This window comes from Sceloporus undulatus, chromosome 3 (genome assembly GCF_019175285.1).
Source record: "Sceloporus undulatus isolate JIND9_A2432 ecotype Alabama chromosome 3, SceUnd_v1.1, whole genome shotgun sequence".
Classification (NCBI taxonomy): Eukaryota; Metazoa; Chordata; class Lepidosauria; order Squamata; family Phrynosomatidae; genus Sceloporus; species Sceloporus undulatus.
Window position 1 is genome coordinate 183,133,301 of NC_056524.1, and position 279 is coordinate 183,133,579.

A 279-nucleotide genomic window follows, 5' to 3' on the forward strand; every position below is an offset into this window, starting at 1 on the left:
AAAAAAATGAAGTTAATTATAATGATAAATGCATTTAGGGGAAAAGAGTCCCTTACCTGCAGGAGAGGAAGCAGAGAGCCCCAAAGTCTGGGCTCCAGAGGGAGGGGTCCCTTGGGTCTTGGGGGGAACCTGCCCCAGGGTTGGAGGCCCTTCTGCCCCCCTTGGCTGGCCCTGGATCGGCCCAATAGGGCTAGTAGAGTTGGGGGCCTCTGGAACATCCTTGGTGGCCCTGCTGCTTTGAGAAAGCCAGGCCACAGAGGCATAGGGGGCTTTGGTCAT

General features: G+C 55.9%; 1 protein-coding gene across 1 annotated transcript in view; it reads right to left on the bottom strand.

Annotated features, from left to right (window-relative positions):
- The window catches only part of VENTX (VENT homeobox), a 5,174-nt gene extending 4,895 nt beyond the window's left edge, over positions 1-279 (bottom strand). The window contains exon 1 of the mRNA XM_042458466.1: positions 57-279. Coding sequence (XP_042314400.1) covers positions 57-279 — 223 coding nt within the window. The remainder of the gene's footprint in view (positions 1-56) is intronic.